The following is a 21,156-nucleotide window of genomic DNA, read 5'->3' as shown; positions in this document are numbered from 1 at the left end:
ATGCTTGTGCCTTTACATCACTGAAAATGGTCAGTTTCTAGCCCAAACCACTCAAAAGTTATGCCCCATTTTACCGGAGCTACCTTCTCCGCTTTCTACTGCAATGCTACTCGGTATCTTGTTAGTAAAATGTTTGTCTTCCGAAAACCCCATTCTAGCAGTTTACACTGTTCTTCTTGTTTCCGTGTGCATTTTTGTCACTTTTTTGTGCCCTCACCAGTTTGCATCCCTGTGTATACATTTTGTTTGATTTGCAACACTTTCAACTTAACTTAAACATGGCATGTATAGCCAGCCATACACCCATAGGTGCCCAGATTGTCAACCAGCATTGTAGCCTCATAATAAAATCTACTCTCTCCTTCTCTTTAAGTGCACGTTTGAGGGCTGCGGTAAGCGGTTCTCTTTGGACTTTAACTTACGCACGCACGTGCGGATTCACACTGGAGACCGACCCTACGTCTGTCCGTTCGACGGCTGCAACAAGAAGTTTGCCCAATCTACCAACCTCAAGTCTCACATCCTCACACATGCTAAAGCTAAAAACAATCAGTGAACCAACCAACCACTGTGAGGATACGCCCCCCCCAATATCTTTGCCTAATGTACAGAGAAGAAAACAACAAACTCAAGATGCTTAACACCAACCCTGCCACCTTGGCACGATCTTGAAAGAAAAGCATAACGTTTCTTCTTGTGAAGATAGGAAGTTCTTGGACCTGCAACCGATAAGACAAGTTATTTATAATGCAGCACCCAAAGAGACATTTTAAAGTTATGTTCTCCATCAGCATAGCAAAATAATTGCTTTTAAATTTTGTACCCTTTTTTTAAGTGTGCATATTGTACACTTTCTCTGGCTTAGTGGTATTATGCATGTTTGTTTTCCCTGAGGATTGAAATCTATGATGGCTCTTGGAGGAGAATTTGCAGTTTGTATTTCCTTGCTTTTCCCCCCTGTAAAACGTTTATTTGGATGGGTAGGGGTGTTCTTTACAGATTTTCATTTTGTATAATTGTAATGTACACATATATTGGAATCATGTAAATAATGGCAATGTGATTTTAAGTAGTGGTTTTCTTTTATCCCTGAACTGCCAGAGAGCAAAAACATGTCATATCCATCAAATCCTTTCTGTTTAGTTGAACACACAATACAACCAGAACTGGTGAAACAGTTGCGTTATTTAAATATTTTTTACAGGCACAATTAACTTTCGCTAATACCTCCCCAATAAGCGGCCAATAAAAACCTGTCCATAAGCAAGCAATTATTCGTTTGTTTCAGACAATTCCTATTGTATTTTTTTTATTTAACCAGGTAAGACCCATTGAGGTTAAACTTCTTTTGCGAGGGTGACCTAGCAAGAAGGCAATATAAGGAAATGGCAGCGTGTACATGAAATTCTAAGTACAAACAAGACTGTCACAAGTTGGGGATGCAATTTAAAGATTAGAAACAACTGAAGCTATTGCAAACAGTGTTGTCGATCAGTCTTAAAGACAGGCAAGGACACTAAAATCCCTTAACTTTATATTTTAAAGCAGGTTGAAGGGGCATAATGGGAGAAAAAAAAATTCCACATCTCAGTTCTAGCCTTAGGAACAGACAAGGACAGCAGCGACTGTGAGCAAAGACTTTGAGTGACTGATCTGGTCAGTAAGGAACATAGATACAAAGGGAGTTTTCCTATCAATGTTTGTTTGTAAACAAGTGTACCAGTGGTTAAGAGAGAGGTCCATTGCACCATAGCATACAGATCACAGTGATGGGTGAGTGATCTAGCATTTGTAATAAATCTTAAAACACCATGATATACGCTGTGTCCAGAGTTTAAGGTACTTGCTGGGGCCTGCGTATAGACTATCACCATAATCCGGCACTGATAAAGTGCTTTGAACAAGATCCTTTACTAACATTGAAACGCAAGATTTGTTCCTAAAATAGAAACCCAATTTCAGTTTCTCGATCAAGTTATGTGCTGTTTAAAATTCAGGTTTTTATCTAACCACTTCCCAAGATACTTAGGAGGTGACTGTATCAATTTGCTGGCCTTAGTTAAAATCTGCAAGTGACTCCGTCTGTTTACTTTCAGGGAAGAGAATCATAAGTTTCAATTTGAAAAGCTACCTTTGACATCAAAGCCAACTAAGTCCTGAAAAGCCTCAATATTAGATGCGCTAGAATAAATTATTTTGTAATCAGCATGGAGATTTGCAGAGTCAACAGTCTTCCCTATATCATTTATATACAGTGTAAAAAGGATGGGACCTAAAATTGAGGCCTGGGGAACTCCTTTTGTAAGCCTTTGAAACTCCAATTCCATACCCTTCTGTGCTACACACTGTTTTGTCAGAAAGGTAGTTTTGGAACCAATCCATTGCATCAGTGCTTTTAAAACAACCTTTTTTAGTCTATTCAACAGCAAGGCATAGTCAAGTGTCGAAGACCTTTGATAAGTCAATAAAATGTGAAAAACAGTGATTTTTTTTTCTTGTCATGAGTATCTAGAATATCACCTACAACGCTACTTACTGCAGTAATTGTACAATGCTTGGCTCTAAAACCTGACTGGAATTGAGAACTGAGTTATTATGAAGAAAGTGAGTTCACCAGGTTTTACATATCTTTTGCCAGTGCAGACAGTAACCAGGTAGGCCAGTTGAGAACAAGTTGTCATTTACAACTGCGACCTGGCCAAGATAAAGCAAAGCAGTGTGACACAAACAACACAGAGTTACACATAAACAAAGACAGTCAATAACACAATAGAAAAATCTGTGTACAGTGTGTGCAAATGTAGAAGAGTAGGGAGGTAGGCAATAAATAGGCCCTAGAGGTGAAAATAATTACGATTTAGCATAAATACTGGAGTAATAGATGTAAAGATGATAATGTGCAAGTAGAGATACTGGGGTGCAACAGGGTAAGTTATAATATGGGGTTGAGGTTGTCGGGTGTGCTATTTACAGTTTGGCTGTGTACAGGTACAGTGATCAATTCAAACATTTTCAAATTTTATTTGTCACTTACATATGGTTAGCAGATGTAAATGCGAGCGTAGCGAAATGCTTGTGCTTCTAGTTCCGACAATGCAGTAATAACCAACGAGTAATCTAACCTAACAATTTCACAACCGCTACCTTATACACACAAGTGTAAAGCGATGAAGAATATGTACATAAAGATATATGAATGAGTGATGGTACAGAACGGCATAGGGAAGATGCAGTAGATGGTATTGAATACAGTGGGGAGAACAAGTATTTGATACACTGCCGATTTTGCAGGTTCTCCTACTTACAAAGCGTGTAGAGGTCTGTCATTTTTATCATAGGTACACTTCAACTGTGAGAGACGGAATCGAAAACAAAAATACAGAAAATCACATTGTATGATTTTTAAGTAATTCATTTGCATTTTATTGCATGACAAGTATTTGATCACCTACCAACCAGTAAGAATTCCGGCTCTCACAGACCTGTTAGTTTTTCTTTAAGAAGCCCTCCTGTTCTCCACTCATTACCTGTATTAACTTCTCCTATTTGAACTCGTTATCTGTATAAAAGACACCTGTCCACACACTCAATCAAACAGACTCCAACCTCTCCACAATGGCCAAGACCAGAGAGCTGTGTAAGGACATCAGGGCTAAAATTGTAGACCTGCACAAGGCTGGGATGGGCTACAGGACAATAGGCAAGCAGCTTGGTGAGAAGGCAACAACTGTTGCAACAATTATTAGAAAATGGAAGAAGTTCAAGATGACGGTCAATCACCCTCGGTCTGGGGCTCCATGCAAGATCTCACCTCGTGGGGCATCAATGATCATGAGGAAGGTGAGGGATCAGCCCAGAACTACACGTCAGGACCTGGTCAATGACCTGAAGAGAGCTGAGACCATAGTCTCAAAGAAAACCATTAGTAACACACTACACCGTCCCCCTGCTCAAGGTCCCCCTGCTCAAGCTGGCGCATGTCCAGGCCCGTCTGAAGTTTGCCAATGGCCATCTGGATGATCCAGAGGAGGAATGGGAGAAGGTCATGTGGTCTGATGAGACACAAATAGAGCTTTTTGGTCTAAACTCCACTCGCCATGTTTGGAGGCAGAAGAAGGATGAGTACAACCCCAAGCACACCATCCCAACCGTGAAGCATGGAGGTGGAAACATCATTCTTTGGGGATGCTTTTCTGCAAAGGGGACAGGACGACTGCACCATATTGAGGGGAGGATGGATGGGGACATGTATCACGAGATCTTGGCCAACAACCTCCTTCCCTTAGTAAGAGCATTGAAGATGGGTCGTGGCTGGGTCTTCCAGCATGACAATGACCCGAAACACACAGCCAAGGCAACTAAGGAGTGGCTCCATAGGAAGCATCTCAAGGTCCTGGAGTGGCCTAGCCAGTCTCCAGACCTGAACCCAATAGAAAATCTTTGGAGGGAGCTGAAAGTCCGTATAGCCCAGCAACAGCCCCAAAACCTGAAGGATCTGGTGAAGGTCTGTATGGAGGAGTGGGCCAAAATCCCTGCTGCAGTGTGTGTAAACCTGGTCAAGAACTACAGGAAACATATGATCTCTGTAATTGCAAACAAAGGTTGTTGTACCAAATATTAGGTTCTGCATTTCTGATCTTTCAAATACTTATTTCATGCAATAAAATGCAAATTAATTACTTAAAAATCATACAATGTGATTTTCTGGATTTTTGTTTTAGATTCCGTCTCTCAAGTGTACCTATGATAAAAATTACAGACCTCTACATGCTTTGTAAGTAGGAAAACCTGCAAAATCGGCAGTATATCAAATACTTGTTCTCCCCACTGTACCTATGAGATGAGTAATGTAGGGTATGCAAACATTATATTAAGTGGCATTGTTTAAAGTGGCTAGTGATATATATATATATATTTTTACATGTATGGCAGCAGCCACTCAATGTTAGTGGTAGCTGTTTAACAGTCTGATTGCCTTGAGATAGAAGCTGTTTTTCAGTCTCTCGGTCCCTGCTTTGATGCACCTGCACTGACCTCGCCTTCTGGATGTTAGCGGGGTGAACAGGCAGTGGCTCGGGTGGTTGTTGTCCTTGATGATCTTTATGGCCTTCCTGTGACATCGGGGGGTGTAGGTGTCCTGGAGGGCAGGTAGTTTGCCCCCGGTGATGCGCTGTGCAGACCTCACTACCCTCGGGAGAGCCTTAAAGGTTGTGGTCGGAGCAGTTGCTGTACCAGGTGGTGATACAGCCCGACAGGATGCTCTCGATTGCCCATCTGTAAAAGTTTGTGAGTGCTTTTTGTGACAAGCCAAATGTCTTAATTCCCCTGAGGTTGAAGAGGCACTGCTGCGCCTTCTTCACCACGCTGTCTGTGTGGGTGGACCAATTCAGTTTGTCTGCGATGTGTACGCCGAGGAACTTAAAACTTCTCCCCTCTCCACTACTGTCCCGTCGAGGTGGGTGCTCCCTCTGCTGTTTCCTGAAGTCCACGATCATCTCCTTTGTTTTGTTGACATTGAGTGTGAGGTTATTTTCCTGACACCACACTCCGAGGGCCCTCACCTCCTCCCTGTAGGCCGTCTCGTCGTTGTTGGTAATCAAGCCTACCACTGTAGTGTCATCTGCAAACTTGATGATTGAGTTGGATGCGTGCATGGCCACGCATTCGTGGGTGAACAGGGAGTACAGGAGAGGGCTCAGAACGCACCCTTGTGGGGCCCCAGTGTTGAGGATCAGCGGGGTGGAGATGTTGTTACCTACCCTCACCAGCTGGGGGCGGCCCGTCAGGAAGTCCAGTACCCAGTTGCACAGGGCGGGGTCGAGACCCAGGGTCTAGAGTTTGATGACGAGTTTGGAGGGCACTATGGTGTTAAATGCTGAGCTGTAGTCGATGAACAGCATTCTCACATTGGTATTCCTCTTGTCCAGATGGGTTAGGGCAGTGTGCAGTGTGGTTGCGATTGCGTCGTCTGTGGACCTATTGGGGCGGTAAGCAAATTTGAGTGGGTCTAGGGTGTCAGGTAGGGTGGAGGTGATATGCACTTCAATGCACTTCATGATGATGAAAGTGAGTGCTACGGGGCAGTAGTTGTTTAGCTCAGTTCCCTTAGCTTTCGTGGGAACAGGAACAATGGTGGTCCTCTTGAAGCATGTGGGAACAGCAGACTGGGATAAGGATTGATTAAATATGTATGTAAACACACCAGCAAGCTGGTCTGCGCATGCTCTGAGGACGCGGCTTGGGATGCCGTCTGGGCCTGCAGCCTTGCGAGGGTTAACACGTTTAAATGTTTTACTCACTGCAGTGAAGGAGAGTCCGCAGGTTTTGGTAGCGGGTCATGTCAATGGCACTGTATTGTCCTCAAAGCGAGCAAATAAGTTGTTTAGTCTGTCTGGGAGCAAGACATCCTTTTTGTAATCTGTGATTGACAGTCGACCCTGCCACATACCTCTTGTGTCTGAGCCATTGAATTGCGACTCTACTTTGTCTCTATACTGACGCTGAGCTTGTTTGATTGCCTTGCGGAGAGGAATAGCTACACTGTTTGTATTCGGTCACCTTGCCCTGGTTAAAAGCAGGAGTTCGGAGTTTTGGTTGGGGAATGTTTTAATAGTTGCTCTGGGTACGACATCGCCAATGCACTTGCTAATGAACTCGCTCAGCGAATCAGCGTATTCGTCAATGTTGTTGTTTGCTTCGATTACGTGGATTGAGATATGTTCCGCATTACGTCAATCTTGAAGCATGGAATCAGATTGGTCGGACCAGCGTTGAACAGACCTGAGAGCGTGTGCTTCCTGTTTTAGTTTCTGTCTATAGGCTGGACGCAACAAAATGGAGTCGTGGTCATCTTTTCCGAAAGGAGGGCGGGGGAGGGCCTTATATGCGTCGCGGAAGTTAGCATAACAATGATCCAGGGTTTTACCAGCCCTGGTAGCACAATCGATATAGTCTTGTTTTCAGATTAGCCTTGTTAAAATCCCCAGCTGCAATGAATGCAGCCTCAGGATATGTGGTTTCCACATAAGCTGCTCAGACAGCTGATGCTTAAAGTTAGTGAGGGAGATATAAGACTCGCGCTTCAGAGATTTTTGCAATTCGTTCCAGTCATTGGCAGCAGAGAACTGTAAGGAAAGGCGGCCAGATGAAGTGTTGGCTTTGGGGTGACAAGTGCAATGTACCTGCTGGAGCGTGTGCTTCGGGTGAGTGTTGCTATGGTGACCAGTGAGCTGAGATAAGGCGGGGCTTTACCTAGCAATGACTTATAGATGACCTGGAGCCAGGGGGTTTAGCGACGACTATGAAGTGAGGGCCAGCCAATGAGAGCATACAGGTCGTGGTGGTGGGTAATATATGTGGCTTTGGTGATAAAACGGATGGCACTGTGATAGACTACATCCAGTTTGCTAAGTAGAGTGTTGGGGGGTATTTTGTAAATTACATCGCCGAAGTCAAGGATCAGTATGATAGTCAGTTTTACGAGGGTATGTTTGGCGGCATGAGTGAAGGAGGCTTTGTTGCAAAATAGGAAGCCGATTCTAGATATAATTTTGGATTGGAGATGCTTAATGTGAGTCTGGAAGGAGAGTTTACAGTCTAACCAGACACCTAGGTATTTGTAGTTGTCCACATATTCTAGGTCAGAACCGTCCAGAGTAGTGATGCTAGTCAGGCGGGTGGGTGCGGGCAGCAATTGGTTGAAGAGCATGCACTTCGTTTTACTAGCATTTAAGAGCAGTTGGAGGCCATGGAAGGAGTGTTGTATGGCGTTGAAGCTCGTTTGGAGGGTTTTTAGCACAGTCTCCAAGGAAGGGCTATCATTGATATATACACAGAAAAGAGTCGGCCTGAGAATTGAACCCTGTGGCACCCCCATAGAGACTGCCAGTGGTCCGGACAACAGGCCCTCCAATTTGACACACTGAACTCTATCGGAGAAGTAGTTGGTGAACCAGGCGAGGCAGTCATTTAATAAGCCAAGGCTATCAAGTCTGCCGATAAGAATGCGGTGATTGACAGTGTCGAAAGCCTTGGCCAGGTCAATGAAGACAGCTGCACAGTACTGTATTTTATCGATGGCAGTTATGATATAATTTAGAACCTTGAGCGTGGCTGAGGTGCACCCATGACCAGCTCGGAAACCAGATTGCATAGTGGAGAAGGTACGTTGGGATTCGATATGGTCGGTGATCTGTTTATTAAGTTGGCTTTCAAAGATTTTAGAAAGGCAGGGCAGGATGGATATTGGTCTATAACAGTTTGGGTCTAGAGTGTCTCCCCCTTTGAAGAGGGGGATGACCGCAGCAGCTTTCCAATCTTTGGCGATCTCAGATGATACGAAAGAGAGGTTGAACAGGCTAGTAATAGGAGTGGCAACAATTTTGGCTGATAATTTTAGAAAGAGAAGGTCCAGATTGTCTAGCCCACTGATTTGTAGGGATCCAGATTTAGCGGTTGTGGGGTGCTGCGAGGGGTGCTGCAGGGGGTGCTGAGATGTTGGCAGCCAGATGGAATGCATGGCCAGCCGTGGAAAAATGCTTATTGAAATGATCGATAATCATAGATTTATCGGTGGTGACAGTGCTTCCTGTCCTCAGTGCAGTGGGCAGCTGAGAGGAGGTGCTCTTATGCCTTATGTAAAGGCGTGACAGGCTGCTTTCCAGACTTTTGGAATGGTATTACTCACCAATTAAATATTTAATATGAAAGTGAGAGGGGCAGCAATGATCTCTGCACCAATTTTTAGAAAATAAGCATTTAATTCATCCTGGCCAGCCGTTTTCTTAATATCAATACATGCGAGTGCCTTTTACAACTTCTGAAAGCTCAATCTCGGTAAAATTGATTTAGTGGTTTTCCATAATTTCGAAGCTAGATTTGCATTTCCGTGTTAACAAGGTGGACTTATTTCTCAGTACCCTGAATAACTGCCATTCAGCCTGGGAATTACCCTTTCTGGCTTTGGCCCATTGTGTATTTGTTTATGGATCAAATCAGATAATTCACCTGTAAACCAGGCTAACAACATTGTCTTGAATGAAGTGTCTGAGCTGTAAATTGAGGACCAATTAAATCAGATTCCCTCCCTCCCGCAAAAAAATTGAGGAAGACAACTGATTAAATATTTTTAAACAAATATTTTTTGGTTAATGTAAAAATACCTATCACATTTAGTAATGACAGAATGCATTTGAAACTTCACCCACGTTATAACTTCACACACTTCACACACTTGTTTGACTTAATATTTTTTTTATCGATAGTCGGCTGGAAAAGGTGCTTAGGTAGCGGCAGATAGCCTAGCGGTTAAGAGCGTTGGGCCAGTAACAAAAAGGTTGGTGGTTCAATTGCTGAGCCGGCAAGGTGGAAAAACTTGCCGTTCTGCCCATGAGCAACACAGTTAACCCCCCAACAACTGCCCCATGGGCCTCGATCACATCAACCGTGATTTGCATTTTGGTACACCAGAAGTACATTCATTTCCAATAGAACGCTGCATTTTCCTTGCAGCATTGCGTTGCAGATGCAGTGCGTTCTGTGGTGCATACGTTGGATTTAACGAACTATGCGTGGACGGTTTGACAGAAATGTTAGCAGAAGGTGAATGTTGGACTTTTGTTACACACAAATCCAGATGATACTGTGTACTATTTTGCGTAAGACACTGTCGGTGTGATCAAGGCATAAGGCAGCCCACACACCTCTCTGATTCCACCCCATACAATCGTATAATCGACGACTATCATCAGAAATCAAGCGATATGAATCAGACATTGGGGCGCCGCCTGACCCACTAGTTGGTCAGATAGTTCAAATCAACGTTTCATTTTGTGGTGTAGATGTACTGTGTTGACAATGACACAATAACGCGAGAACACATTTCCAGCATGGCCGACGACCAGACCTCCCTTGCCTTGCCCGCCATAGGAAGCAAAATGGTCATTAATAAATAATAAGTGCATTGCATTTGTAGCTCCGAAATTAATACAAAATATTTAAAACATTGTTTTAAACTTCCTCTAAACGAGCTCCGGCAACTCGTGACCCAGCTGGCTAGCTTAACTGACATTGCAAATCCGACCACGACTCCATCTTGCTTGTGCCGTCCTATAGGCAGAAACTCAAACAGGATGTACCCGTGACAAGAACCATTCAACACTGGTCTGACCAATCGGAGTCCACGCTTCAAGATTGTTTTGATCGCGTGGACTGGAAAATGTTCTGGGAAGCCTCAGACAATAACATTGATTTATACACTGACTCGGTGAGTGAGTTTATTAGGAAGTGCATTGGAGATGTTGTACCCACTGTGACTACTAAAGCCTATCCCAACCAGAAACCTTGGATAGAAGGCGACATTCGCGCAAAACTGAAAGCACGAACCACGAACCACCTCATTCAAACATGGAAAGAGGTTGGGGGAATGTGGCCGATTAAAAACTGTAGTTATTCCCTCCGCAAGGCAATCAAACAAGCGAAATGTCGGTATAGGGACAAAAGGGAGTCGCAATTCAACGGCCCAGACACGAGACGTATGTGGCAGGGTGGACAGGCAATTATGGACTACAAAAAGAAAACCAGCCACGTCACGGACACCGATGTCTTGCTCCCAGACAAGCTAAACACCGTCTTTGCCCGCTTTGAGGATAATACAGTGCCACTGACGCGGCCCGCTATGAAGGACAGCGGGCTCTCCTTCTCCGTGGCCGAAGTGAGTAAAACATTTAAATGTGTTAACACTCGCAAGGCTGCTGGCCCAGACAGCATCCCTAGCCGCATCCGCATGCGCAGACCAGCTGGCTGGTGTGTTTACGGACATATTCAATCGCTCCCATATCCCAGTCTGCTGTCCCCACATGCTTCAAGATGGCCACCATTGTTCCTGTACCAAAGAAGGCAAAGATAACTGAACTAAATGACTATTGCCCTGAAGCACTCACTTCTGTCATCATGAAGTGCTTTGAGAGACTTGTTAAGGATCATTTCACCTCCACCTTACCTGCCCACCCTACACCCACTTCAGTTTGCATACTGCCCCAACAGGTCCACAGACGATGCAATCTCCATCACACTGCACACTGCCCTACCCCATCTGGACAAGAGGAATACCTATGTAAGAATGCTGTTCATTGACTAGAGCTCAGCATTCAACACCATAGTACCCCCCCCCCCCCCCAAGCTCATCATTAAGCTTAAGGCCCTGGGTCTCAACGCTGACCTGTGTAATTGGGTAACAGTAACTTTCTGATGGGCCGCCCCCAGGTGGTGAAGGTAGGAAACAACATCTCCACTTCGCTGATCCTCAACACTGGGGCCCCACAAGGATGTGTGTTCTTTCCTGTACTCCTTGTTCACCTATGATTGCGTGGCCATGCATGCCTCCAACTCAATCATCAAGTTTGCAGACGACACAACAGTACTGGGCTTGATTACCAACAATGACGAGACAGCCTACAGGGAGGAGGTGAGGGCACTCGAAGTGTGGTGTCAGGAAAACAACCTCTCACTCAATGTCATCAAAACAAAGGGGATGATTGTGGACTTCAGGAAACAGCAGAGGGAGCACCCCCCCCCCCCCCCCCCCCTATCCACATCGACGGGGCAGTAGTGGAGAAGGTGGAACGTTTCAAGTTCCTCGGCGTACACATCACAGACAAACTGAAATGGTCCACCCACACAGACAGCGTGGTGAAGAAGGCTGAAGAAATTTGTCTTGTCACCTAAATCCCTCACACACTTTTACAGATGCACAATCGAGAGCATCCTGTCGGGCTGTATCACCCACCGCCTGGGACGGCAACTACACCACAAGCCTCTCCCGAGGGTAGTGCGTGGTCTGCACAACTTATCACCGGGGGCAAAATACCTGCCCTCCGGCACACCTACAGCACCCGATGTCACAGGAAGGCCAAAAATATCATCAAGGACAACAACCACCCGAGCTACCGCCTGTTCACCCCGCTATCATCCAGAAGTTGAGGTCAGTACAGGTGCATCAAAGCTGGGACCGAGAGACTGAATAACAGCTTCTATCTTAAGGCCATCAGACTGCTAAACAGCCATCACTAACATAGAGAGGCTGCTGCCAACATACAGATCCATATCACTGTCCACTTTAATTAATGGATTTAATAAAGGTATCACTAGTCACTTTAAATAATGCCACTTTAATAATGTTTACATATCCTACATTACTCATCTCATATGTACAGTATATACTGTATTTCATACCATCTATTGCATCTTGCCTATGCCGCACAGCCATCTCTCATCCATATATTTATATGTACATATTCTTATCCCTTTACATTTGTGTGTATAAGGTAGTTGTTGTGAATTTGTTAGATTACTTGTTAGATATTACTGCACTGTCAGAACTAGCAGCACAAGCATTTCGCTACGCTCGCATTAACATCTGCTAACCATGTGTATGTGACAAATAAAATGTGATGTTCTGATTTTACAGCCCATTGTTACAAAATTATTTACAAACAGAAGAAAAATCACCATTACAATAACAACACAGTAACATAACAATACTGGTTCAGACAACATATAATGGCAACAACCTCACTAGTGTTCTGACTTTACTTTCATTAATCTGATGACTGTTATTTATTTAATCCACTAACTATGTTTAATTGTTACCCGATTAAATAACGGAAGAGGTTGTTTAAAGAGTTACCATCTCCTGAATTAAACTCTAAGGTATATCTAGTTCATCGATAAATAGTCATCTTATTAATCAAATCAAATCAAATGTATTTATATAGCCCTTCGTACATCAGCTGATATCTCAAAGTGCTGTACAGAAACCCAGCCTAAAACCCCAAACAGCAAGCAATGCAGGTGTAGAAGCACGGTGGCTAGGAAAAACTCCCTAGAAAGGCCAAAACCTAGGAAGAAACCTAGTGAGGAACCAGGCTATGTGGGGTGGCCAGTCCTCTTCTGGTTGTGCCGGGTGGAGATTATAACAGAACATGGCCAAGATGTTCAAATGTTCATAAATGACCAGCATGGTAGAATAATAATGAGGCAGAACAGTTGAAACTGGAGCAGCAGCAGGGCCAGATGGACTGGGGACAGCAAGGAGTCATCATGTCAGGTAGTCCTGAGGCATGGTCCTAGGGCTCAGGTCCTCCGAGAGAGAGAAAGAAAGAGAGAATTAGAGAGAGCACACTTAAATTCACACAGGACACCGAATAGGACAGGAGAAGTACTCCAGATATAACAAACTGACCCTAGCCCCCCGACACATAAACTACTGAAACATAAATACTGGAGGCTGAGACAGGAGGGGTCAGGAGACACTGTGGCCCCATCCGAGGACACCCCCGGACAGGGCCAAACAGGAAGGATATAACCCCACCCACTTTTCCAAAGCATAGCCCCCACACCACTAGAGGGATATCTTCAACCACCAACCTACCATCCTGAGACAAGGCCGAGTATAGCCCACAAAGATCTCCGCTACGGCACAACCCTCCGCCACAGCACAACCCTCTTATCATATCATCATTCTGAACATTCGTAACCTCATGCATCTGCAAAAACCCCAGCTGTGCTCATGATTGCACACTGAATGGCGCCGAAGGGGATGGCTGCCGCCTTATCGTCTCTTAACCAACCATGCTATTTTGTTTGTTTTTTCGCGTTGTTCGTAACTTGTTTTGTACATAATGTTGCTGCTACCATCTCTTATGACCGAAAAGAGCTTCTGGACATCAGAACTGACATTACTCACCTCAGATTTGACGAAGAGTTTTTCTTCAATCAGTCGGACGGGGGGGATATACTACTACAGACACCCGACCAGGACCAGATCCCTGATCCCTGTCAGATCCCTGTCATTCGCTGGAGAAGGAAAATTAGATTTTGCTGAAAAATATCAGGGTGCCTTGTGAGGATCAGGCAATGAGTGGCTAATCTGCCTTTGCCTTCCATCCTGCTAGCTAACCATCAATCGCTGGAAAATAAATGGGACCAACTGAATTAACGTACATACTACCAACGGGACATTAAAAACTGAAATATCTAATGTTTCACCAAGTCGTGACTGAACGACGACATTAACAACATACAACTGGTGGGTTATACACTCTATCAGCAGGATAGAACAGCAGCCTCTGGTAAGACACGGGGCGGAGGCCTATGCATATATGTAAACAACAGCTGGTGCACGATATCTAAGGAAGTCTCAAGGGTTTGCTCGCCTGAGGTAGAATATCTCATGATAAGCTGTGGACCACACTATCTACCTAGAGAGTTTTCATCTGTATTTTTTTGTAGCTGTCAACATACCACCACAGACCGATGCTGGCACTAAAACCGCACTCAGTGAGCTGTATACCGCAATAAGCAAACAGGAAAACACTCATCCAGAGGCGCCGGCCCTAGTGGCCGGGGACTTTAATGCAGGGAAACTTAAATCAGTTTTACCTAAATTCTATCAGCATGTTAAATGTGCAACCAGAGGGTAAAATATTCTTAACCACCTTTACTCCACACACAGAGACGCGTACAATGCTCTCCCTCGCCCTCCAGTTGGCAAATCTGATTACAGGCTCAAAATGGCCAGAAACAAAGACCTTTCTTCTAAAACTCGTCAGTCTATTATTGTTCTGAGAAATGAAGGCTATTCCATGCGAGAAATTGCCAAGAAACTGAAGATCTCGTATAACGCTGTGTACTACTCCCGTCACAGAACAGCGTAAACAGGCTCTAACCAAAATAGAAAGAGGAGTGGGAGGCCCCAGTGCATAACTGAGTAAGAGGACAAGTACATTAGTGTCTAGTTTGAGAAACAGATGCCTCAAGTCCTCAACTGGCAGCTTCATTAAATAGTACCTGCAAAATACCAGTCTCAACGTCAACAGTGAAGAGGCGACTCCGGAATGCTGTCCTTCTAGGCAGAGTTCCTCTGTCCGGTGTCTGTGTTATTTTGCCCATCTTAATCTTTTATTTTTATTGGCCAGTCTGTGATATGGATTTTTCTGTGCAACTCTGCTTAGAAGGCCAGCATCCCAGAGTTGCCTCACCAGAATTGTACTGTCAGAGAGAGTGGTGGAGGTGAGGGTCATTAATGTTCTGTTTTATATTCTGTGAACATAATAAATGGTTTTGTCTTTTTGTAATATCTCTGTGGGTTCTGGGCAAAACAATTGGCTTAGAACTTCTTCCTTTGGCCTCACCTTTTAAATAAGACATTCATTGAAAGAATCCTAACCTTCTGCTTCCTTGGGTGGTATGGTTTGGCAGTGCCAAGTCTCAAAGCATCCCATCACTCTACAAATCAAGAACCATCCATAAATCCAGACAATTTTACTAAGACTATGTGACCAGTACCAACTGCTGCTGTCAGGTCTTACCCCTGCCCCATGGCTAGCTATCAGAGGGTTATGACTGAAAAAATAACATTAAAATCCTGGATCCTATCCTCTGCTGTTGTGATAATAATGGTAATTCCTAAGTTATTTAAACTTTTCCCATAGCGATTTGTGTTTTGCCTCTAGTTTATATCAGGGCTCCTTTTCAATCATCTTAATAAAATACTATGTGCAATTGCTCTGATTTGAAAATGTGATTCAGTATTATTTACTATTGTGTTATCTTCCTATTGTTTCCTCTAGAATTGGTTTGGGAATGAAAGAAGAAAATTGGCCCAGAGTCAAGCTGTCCCTCAAATAAAACTAAGCTCTACAAATGTAACATGTCAGCTTACAACCTGTTTATGAGGGATCACCGTAAAGCAAAAGGTGTACCCACTAAAATTCTCAGGCAGAGGGCTGGCATTTGATTTATAAAAACATCTGTGGTAGCTGTGCCTTGTTGGTTTACATTGTTGATATTCAAGTAAGCAGATTTCTGGATCACTGGTAGAAGCGTGGAATGTGTACACCTGATTTTCCTTTACTAATGCCTTATTTCTGTTTCTGTTTAGATGAAGCAAGTGGACATGGCAGAATTCCAAATGGCTGTGGCTGCCAAGAAGGTGGTCATTGAAGTAGAGGGCATGCCAGGTGGAATAGAGTTTTTTAAAAAGCCTTCCCACTATGGCATGGACCAACTATCTACCATTTTGGAGGCAGGCCATGGCATCAAGTTCACAATAAGTAAGATGCAACACTCTACAATGTTTCAATTCAGAATTGTAATGTCTTGGTCATTGAGATGAACAACATTGACATGTACAGTACAGGCAGTGGCTTGACCCATTACTTTAGACAATCATGACATTCCCTTTGAACAGATACCCATTGTGGCCACTGCTCTCGCTAAAGGGCAACGGTGGGCTTGTCTGCTGATTATGAAAATATGGAGCAAATGTTTGATTTTTTGAATATCTGTTTTCAGCTGGGGGTGGTGCTGGGCCTAGAGCTGGCGGTAGGAGTTGAGATGGGAGTGGAGCTGGGCCTGGAACAGGGAAAATTACATCCAGCCAACTTGACACAAATGTGGGAAGCATTGGAGTCGACATAGGCCAGCATCCCTGGTGAACGCTTCCAACACATTGTAGAGTTAAATCAAATTGTATTTTTCACATGCGCCGAACACAATAGGTAGACCTGTCGTGGAAGAATCAGAATTTGTTGGTAACATATGTAAGATGTTTTTCATATTCATCATATGTTTGTACTTCTCATCAAGAATGTTATTTTTGTATAATACTGTGGCAGGGTTGCAGTATCTGTTCTATGTCAAGACTAAGTTGCATGGGCCGCAGAGAGGGGAGAGGTCAAAGTATCATCATGTGTAAACATATCTCTTGACTCTACAATGTCTGTGTGCCAGTCAGTGTGTCTCTGTGATCTTGTCAATATAGGATGGATTTGATATATGCCTGTTGATATGGAGGGTTGGTTTATGGTTCTGGGGTTTGAGAAAGGAGACAAGGCTGAACGATGAATTATGCCGATGCTGTCTTATCCTGTGTGTATCTTTGCTATAAAGGACCTCATTTGAAATGTGGAAGGGGCTCTCAGGGAATTCATGGTTAGACACTGAATTGCCTGAGAGTCACAGGATTGTGATAGAGCTCATATAATTAAAAGATGGACTTTGATAACTAACTCTGACTTGTGTTGTGGTTTGCTCCCATGAAGGTAAATAGAGGAAATTTCCACGACAGACCTTACCGTGAAATGCTTACTGACAAGCCCTTAACCAACAATGCTGTTAAGAAAATATTTACTAAGTAAAGTAAAAAAAGTAGCAATAAAAGAACGAGGCTATATACAGGAGGTACTGGTATCGAGTCAATGTGCAGTGGTACAGGTCCATGCCCTGATGAATTGAGGCTGTTCTGAGGGCAGGTGTTCCTAATGTTTGGAATACTCAGTGTATAGTTTGTCTGTGTAGAACTCACACGCAAACACAGACAGACATTAATTTCTCAATCTTCTGAATCACTGTCCTCCTCTACATCTGTGCTGACTAGTCAACATTGAAAATGCTTGCTGGAGCTTTAATATGTTCTGCATTTTATTTCGGAGCAGCACAGAGTCACCCAGGGGAAAGCGTGTTGGCTCAGCCTCACACTGCCCAAGAGAAGCAAGGGCCTCCTCAAAAAGCCCCAACTCTCTGGCAATAAAAAAAAGGCAATTTTGTACGTCTGCTTCTATAAGGTGCTTCTCCTTTGCTGCCCTAAGGCACATGTTATGCAGCATCACTGCACGCTGCTTTGCCCAGAGCAGACTGTCCCCCAAATTGTTGGACAACTAGGACCAGACTATATGGTCTTTCTGGAGAACATCCACGTACTCCAGTCTTGGGTGGAATTGAGGTTCCTTCAATTGTAGGCGTTGATCTGCTGTTTTATTCGCTCTCGTGTCCACTTGATTTTTCTGGAGAGCCGCACAGCAACGGTTTGTCCATCTGAAATTTTTTTTTAAGAAATGTTAATAAAAAATCTTGAATTATGATAGAAATCTTTGATATAGTTCAAAGCACCTGGGTGAATGAGATTTAGCAGTGATATGCCAGTGTGATGCAGTGTTCAACAACACTGAATTGGCTGCAGTACCTGCATACTTTCTGCCACGCTAGAAAGAGCGCTACAGGATCAGCCAATGGATTGTAGCCAGCAGACAGAGAGTAATCTTAGTCTGCAGACTTTCCATAATTGCTGCACAGTGTTGAAGAAACCAGCATACAATCCAGTTTCTCTTCTCCATGGCCTTCAACCTTTTCTCCAGGCTGAAAGGTGAACATTTATGTTTAAAACCTCCATTGACTAACCCCAATACAGTGGGACAAATATGATGGAGACGCACTAAAAAAAGCGATTTACTATTCAAGGCGAGTAGTCAACTGAGCATTCCTATCATCAGTGATTGAAGGGGACATCATGTCAGACCTAGAAAATATTATACAAATATATAAGCAAAAATATAACCGAATCAACATGAAACTATCCAGTTTGAGTGGATTATGCAGTGTGAAGTGTTGGCACACAGGTCAGAAGATTTCATGTACAGTTGTGGCCCAAGATTTTGAGAATATTAATTTTCACAAAGTCTGCTGCCTCAGTTTGTATGATGGCAATTTGCATATACTCCAGAATGTTATGAAGAGTGAGAAGATGAATTGCAATTAATTGCAAAGTCCCTCTTTGCCATGCAAATGAATTGAATCCCCCAAAAAACATTTCCACTGCATTTCAGCCCTGCCACAAAAGGACCAGCTGACATGTCAGTGATTCTCTTGTTAACACAGGTGTGAGTGTTGACGAGGACACGGCTGGAGATCACTCTGTCATGCTGATTGAGTTCAAATAACAGACTGGAAGCTTCAAAAGGAGGGTGGTGCTTGGAATCATTGTTCTTCCTCTGTCAACCATGGTTACCTGCAAGGAAACATGTGCTGTCATCATTGCTTTGCACAAAAAGGGCTTCACAGGCAAGGATATTGCTGCCATTAAGATTGCATCTAAAAATCAACCATTTATCGGATCATCAAGAACTTCAAGGAGAGCGGTTCAATTGTTGTGAAGAAGGCTTCAGGGTGCCCAAGAAAGTCCAGCAAGCGCCAGGACCATCTTCTAAAGTTGATTAAGTTGCTGGATTGGGGCACCACCAGTACAGAGCTTGCTCAGGAATGGCAGCAGGCAGGTGTGAGTGCATCTGCATGCAAAGTGAGGTGAAGACTTTTGGAGGATGGCCTGGTGTCAAGAAGGGCAGCAAAGAAGCCACTTCTGTCCAGGAAAAACATCAGGGACAGGCTGGTATTCTGCAAAATGTACAGGGATTGGACTGCTGAGGACTGGGGTAAAGTCATTTTCTCTGATGAATCCCCTTTCCGATTGTTTGGGACATCCGGAAAAAAGCTTGTCCGGAGAAGACAAGGTGAGCGCTACCATCAGTCCTGTGTCATGCCAACAGTAAAGCATCCTGAGACCATTCATGTGTGGGGTTGCTTCTCAACCAAGAGAGTGGGCTCACTCACAATTTTGCCTAAGAACACAGCCATGAATAAAGAATGGTACCAACACATTCTCCGAGAGCAACTTCTGCCAACCTTCCAGGAACAGTTTGGTCACGCACAATGCCTTTTCCAGCATGATGGAGCACTTTGCCATAAGGCAAAAGGGATAACTAAGTGGCTCGGGGAACAAAATATCATTATTTTGTGTCCATGGCCAGGAAACTCCCAATACCTTAATCCCATTGAGAACTTGTCGTCAATCCTCAAGAGGCGGGTGGACAAAAAAAAATCCACAAATTCTGACAAACTCCAAGCATTGATTTTGCAAGAATGGGCTGCCATCAGTGTGGCCCATAAGTTAATTGACAGCATGCAAAAAAAAAGGGTCAACACTGCAAATATTGACTCTTTGCATCAACTTCATGTAATTGTCAATAAAAGCCTTTGACACTCATGAAATGCTTGTAATTATACTGCAGTATTCCAAAGTAACATCTGACAAAAAATATCTAAAGACACCGACGCAGCAAACTTTGTGGAAATTAATATTTGTGTCGTTCTCAAAACCTTTGGCCACGACTGTAGAATAGATTAAGCAGGGGAGGGGGGAACTCATGTTTCTCGGATATGTAGTGGACAGGGTGAGGTGACAGCATGAGGTGGTGATAACAGTATAAAGTAACAGGAATTAGCTATGCAGAGCCAAGAGATTGTGGGACCAGGACACAGCAAGGTATAGGAACGTGGCAGTCATTACTGGTAGAGCTAAGCCAGACAGAAAGGGGTGTTTAGAGGTGGGATAAAACCTTAGGTCAGAGGTGTAGCAACTACTTACGCGACTTACTGTTGTTCTGCGAGAGTTTCCACGTATCTCTAACAGGTAAGGAACAACATTCTCTGGCCTGTGAGGTTCTCCTTTATCTGACGGGTCCAAACTTCCACATCCGACTGTGCTGCCTACAACATAATCAAGGACCTAATTACATCTATTGCAGAACAAAATAAACCACACTGGCAGTTGTGCTGAGTTCTACAATTGCAATGCTCACAAGTTAGAGAAAAAATATCTTAGGGACAATGTTAGGAATTTTACAAAAATATCTAATTGTTAGTGAAAGCACAGCAAGGATATCATCAAATCAAAATGTATTTTATAAGGTCCTTTTTACATCAGCAGTTGTAAAACAGCATCACAAAGAGCTTTACAGATACACTGCCTAAAACCCCAAAGAGCAAGGAACCCAGAGACAGAAGCACAATAAAAGCGGTTCATGGTGGGCATGCTTGTCAGGCCGATGGATACATCAGAACAGGATAGAGCACAGAAAAACACTTGATTTTTAAAGACCATAATGGCTATAGAGGGTGAAAACATTTCATGAAGCTAGGGTCAGATGGCTTTCATGTTTAAGGGTGGGGTGGGTTGTCGGGGCTAGTACCTTTCCGTTCACCTTCCCACCCATGGGCCAGACTACACTCAGTCATCTGACTGACAGAAGAGAGAAGTCTTCAGTCTAGACTTTAAGGTTGAGAGTCTGATTCTCTCACGTCACGTCAGCAAACCATTCCATAAAGAGGAGCTCTGTAGGAGAAGCCTTGCCTCCAGCTACTGAAGCCCTACATCAAATTCATCAGATTTAATTAGCAGAAAAGGATCATTACATATTAGCAAAAATTATGAAAAAAAACTTATAGAATCTAATCTGGAATGCTGTTTAGCAGCACCATCAACTC

General features: G+C 43.7%; 1 protein-coding gene and 1 long non-coding RNA gene across 7 annotated transcripts in view; one reads left to right on the top strand and one right to left on the bottom strand.

Annotated features, from left to right (window-relative positions):
- Positions 1–17,069, top strand: part of LOC110505209 (transcriptional repressor protein YY1) — a 23,938-nt gene extending 6,869 nt beyond the window's left edge. For 3 of the 6 annotated variants that reach the window (XM_021584285.3, XM_090220409.1, XM_090220408.1), the window contains exons 5-6: positions 15,941–16,112; positions 16,354–17,069. In XM_021584285.3, the coding sequence (XP_021439960.3) occupies positions 15,941–16,112; positions 16,354–16,394 (213 nt within the window). In that variant the 3' untranslated portion in view covers positions 16,395–17,069. Of the gene's footprint in view, positions 1–373; positions 2,486–15,940; positions 16,113–16,353 lie in introns of those variants that run through there. The other 3 variants (XM_021584286.3, XM_090220411.1, XM_090220410.1) reach the window with 1 other exon arrangement.
- LOC110505208 (uncharacterized) lies at positions 16,136–21,156 on the bottom strand. Its single transcript, XR_002470713.3, has 3 exons — positions 20,258–21,156; positions 18,023–18,195; positions 16,136–17,874 (listed from the first exon to the last, which is right to left on the bottom strand). It is a non-coding gene; the product is annotated as an uncharacterized LOC110505208 (long non-coding RNA).

The sequence above is a fragment of the Oncorhynchus mykiss genome, chromosome 25 (genome assembly GCF_057628025.1).
Source record: "Oncorhynchus mykiss isolate SJ-2025 chromosome 25, ASM5762802v1, whole genome shotgun sequence".
Classification (NCBI taxonomy): Eukaryota; Metazoa; Chordata; class Actinopteri; order Salmoniformes; family Salmonidae; genus Oncorhynchus; species Oncorhynchus mykiss.
The sequence above is the reverse complement of the archived record's forward strand: the minus strand, read 5'-3'. Positions and strand labels throughout refer to the sequence as shown.